This window comes from Pseudorasbora parva, chromosome 7 (genome assembly GCF_024679245.1).
Source record: "Pseudorasbora parva isolate DD20220531a chromosome 7, ASM2467924v1, whole genome shotgun sequence".
In the NCBI taxonomy this organism is placed as follows: Eukaryota; Metazoa; Chordata; class Actinopteri; order Cypriniformes; family Gobionidae; genus Pseudorasbora; species Pseudorasbora parva.
In genome coordinates this window covers 921,563-924,852 of record NC_090178.1, presented here as the reverse complement: position 1 = coordinate 924,852, position 3,290 = coordinate 921,563, and the positions used below count along the sequence as shown (strand labels likewise).

Genomic DNA, 3,290 nt, shown 5'->3' with positions numbered 1-3,290 from the left:
GTGTGTGTGTTGCTATGCAGCACGCATTAGTTTAGCGCGATGATTAACTTACGTGTACAATAAGCCGATCGATGTTGAGCATCAGATGGTATAATCAGACAGGTCTTGTGGAGATTTTTAACTGGAAAGCAGAGCCAGCGTGTCAGGAAATATCCTGTTGCGCCCTCTATAGGCAGCGACTAGTCGACGGCAAGCTTAAAGGTCGACTAGTCCAGGGGTTTTCAAACTGGGGTCCGAGGACCTCCAGGGGTCCCCAGAAAATGTCAGGGAATAAAAAGACAAAAAAGTCTTTCGAACATTCTAACTCAATTTAAAAACTGTAAAGGTTTGCTTTATATCTTTCCGGAGAGTTTTTCTCACTATAAGTCTCCTTCATCTCGCTCACTGGGGTAGTAAGGCAGTATTCTTAACACAGTGCGTAAGCTGCTCACATACAATTATTGTGAAAATGTTCTAGTTCAGGTTTATATATCCTGCATTAAGTATAGCCAATTTAAGTTTAGAAGCAATATGTTGTATTTATAATGTCACACTTACTATTTATCTAAGAGTTTAAATGTTTTTTCATACATAAAAATGTGTGACCCTGGACCACAAAACCAGTCTCACGGGTATACTTGTGACAAAAGCCAACAATACATTGTATGGGTCCAACATTTTTTAAACTCTTTTATGCCAAAAATCATTAGGATATTAATTAAAGATCATGTTCCATGAAGATATATGTAAAAATCTTTATTTTAACAAATGGACCCTAACGACTGGTTTTGTGGTACACATATATAGGTGGATAGGAAGGGGGTCCCTCACAAAAGATTCCTCATATTTGGAGGTTCTTGGCATCATAAAGTTTGAAAACCCCTGGATTAGTCAACTAGTCGGTGCAACTCCTATTAGGAGCACACACTAATACTGTGTTTGACCCTTTCACCTTCAGAACTGCCTCAATTCTCCGTGGCATTGATCAATAAGCTGCTGAAAGCATTCTTTAGAAATGTCGGTCCATATTGATAGGAGAGCATCTTGCAGTTGATGGAGATTTGTGGGATGCACATCCAGGGCACGAAGCTCCCGTTCCACCACATCCCAAAGATGCTCTATTGGGTTGAGATCTGGGGACTGTGGCGGCCATTTTAGTTCAGTCAACTCATTGGCATGTTCAAGAAACCAATTTGAAATGATTGGAGCTTTGTGACATGGTGCATTATCCTGCTGGAAGTAGCCATCAGAGGATGGGGACATGGTGGTCATAAAGGGATGGACATGGTCAGAAACAATGCTCAGGTAGGCCGTGGCATTTAAACGATGCCCAATTGGCACTAAGGGGCCTAAAGTGTGCCAAGAAAACATCCCCCACACCATTACACCACCACCACCAGCCTGCACAGTGGGAACAAGGCATGATGGATCCATGTTCTCATTCTGTTTTTTTTTTTCAACTGCCGTGTGATTGGCTGATTAGATAACTGCATTAATGAGAAATTGAACAGGTGTTCCTAATAATCCTTTAGGGGAGTGTATATATATAACCAAGCAGAGAGAGCAACCAATCTGCTTTGTTACAAAAAAAATTCCAAATATTTTCTTTTGTGTTCAGCAAAACAAAGAAACTCATTCAGGTTTAGAACAACATGAGGGAGAGTAAATGATGACAGAATTTTTATTTTTGGGTGAACTATCCCCTATTTTTTGTCTTGTTTTGGGGAAAAATAACTCTAAATGAAGAGAGTTTTTGCTTAAAATAAGATAAATAATCTGCCAATGGGGTGAGAAAAATAATCTTAATTCAAACAGAAAACAAGATTATTTTTCTCACCCCATTGGCAGATTATTTATCTTATTTTAAGCAAAAACTCTCTTCATTTTGAGAGTTTATGACTCTTTATGATAATTTCCCCCAAAACTAAAAATGTGCTTGTCTAGTAAATGCTTCCTAATGTAAAAAAATATATATTTCGACTTAAACAGATAAACAGGAAAAAATACTCAGTAAGAAAAACATTTTTTGCAGTGTATGAGCGTTCAGAGAGACTCTGTGCTGATGTGTGTGTGTGTGTGTGTGTGTGTGTGATCTACAGGAGTCTGTACAGAGAGATGCTCTTCCTCACGCTGGCCGCAATGGGCAAAGATCACGTTGGTGAGTTCAGATCAAGCAGAGGAGACGGGAAACCCAAGCCCAGAGTGAAGAGTTTAATGTGTGTGTGTGTGTGTGCGCGTGTATGTGTTGTCTGCAGCTGCGTTCGATAAGCGATATAAGGCGGCGTACTTGCGCTTGACCGGATCTTTGGGCCGAGAGGAGCTGCGGAGGAAGAAGGTCCAGCCGCCCAGTCCTAAAGCCGTCGACTGCAGACGCTGCTTCCTGCTGCCACTGGAGTGCTGAAGCCTCACACACACACACACACGCACACGCACACGCACACACACACACACACACACACTCATACTCACACTTACAGACACACGCTCACACACACACAAACACACACACACACACACACACACACTTACAGACACACACACACACACACTCACACTTACAGACACACACACATACACACACACTCACACTTACAGACACACACACGCTCACACACTTACTGACACACACATGCTTGCTCACACACTTAGGTACACACACACACACACACTCCCTCACACATACACTCACACTCCCCCACACACTCTTACACACACACATGCTCACACGCTTACACACTCACACACACATACAGACACACAAACACACACTAACAGACACACACATGCTCACACACACATGCTCGCTCACACACTTACATATACACTCACACTCCCTCACACACTCTTACACACACACACATGCTCACACACTTACAGACACACACACGCTCACACACTTACAGACACACACTCTTACACACACACATGCTCACACACTTACAGACACACACACTCACACACAAACACACACACTCACACACTCACACACTAACAGACACACACACACTCACACACATTTGCTCGCTCACACACTTACACACTCACACTCCCTCACACACTCTTACACACACACACACTCACACACTTACAGACACAGACATGCTCACACACACATGCTGGCTCACACACTCACATACACGCTCACACTCCCTCACACACACACTTTCGCGCACTCTCACACACACACACACACACACACACTCCGTCTCGTCATGTTGTGCTGTCTGCCTTCACACACACACACACACACACACACACACACACAGTCCAACCGCTTCACTGAGGACGCCCACCTGCTCTGCTGTGCATTA

At 43.2% G+C, this 3,290-nt stretch overlaps 1 protein-coding gene across 1 annotated transcript in view; it reads left to right on the top strand.

The window, feature by feature from the left end:
• Positions 1-3,039, top strand: part of LOC137082511 (DENN domain-containing protein 4B-like) — a 53,088-nt gene extending 50,049 nt beyond the window's left edge. Inside the window, exons 27-28 of the mRNA XM_067447732.1 lie at positions 2,079-2,137; positions 2,235-3,039. Coding sequence (XP_067303833.1) covers positions 2,079-2,137; positions 2,235-2,380 — 205 coding nt within the window. The 3' untranslated portion in view covers positions 2,381-3,039. The remainder of the gene's footprint in view (positions 1-2,078; positions 2,138-2,234) is intronic.
• Positions 3,040-3,290: the final 251 nt, after the last annotated feature.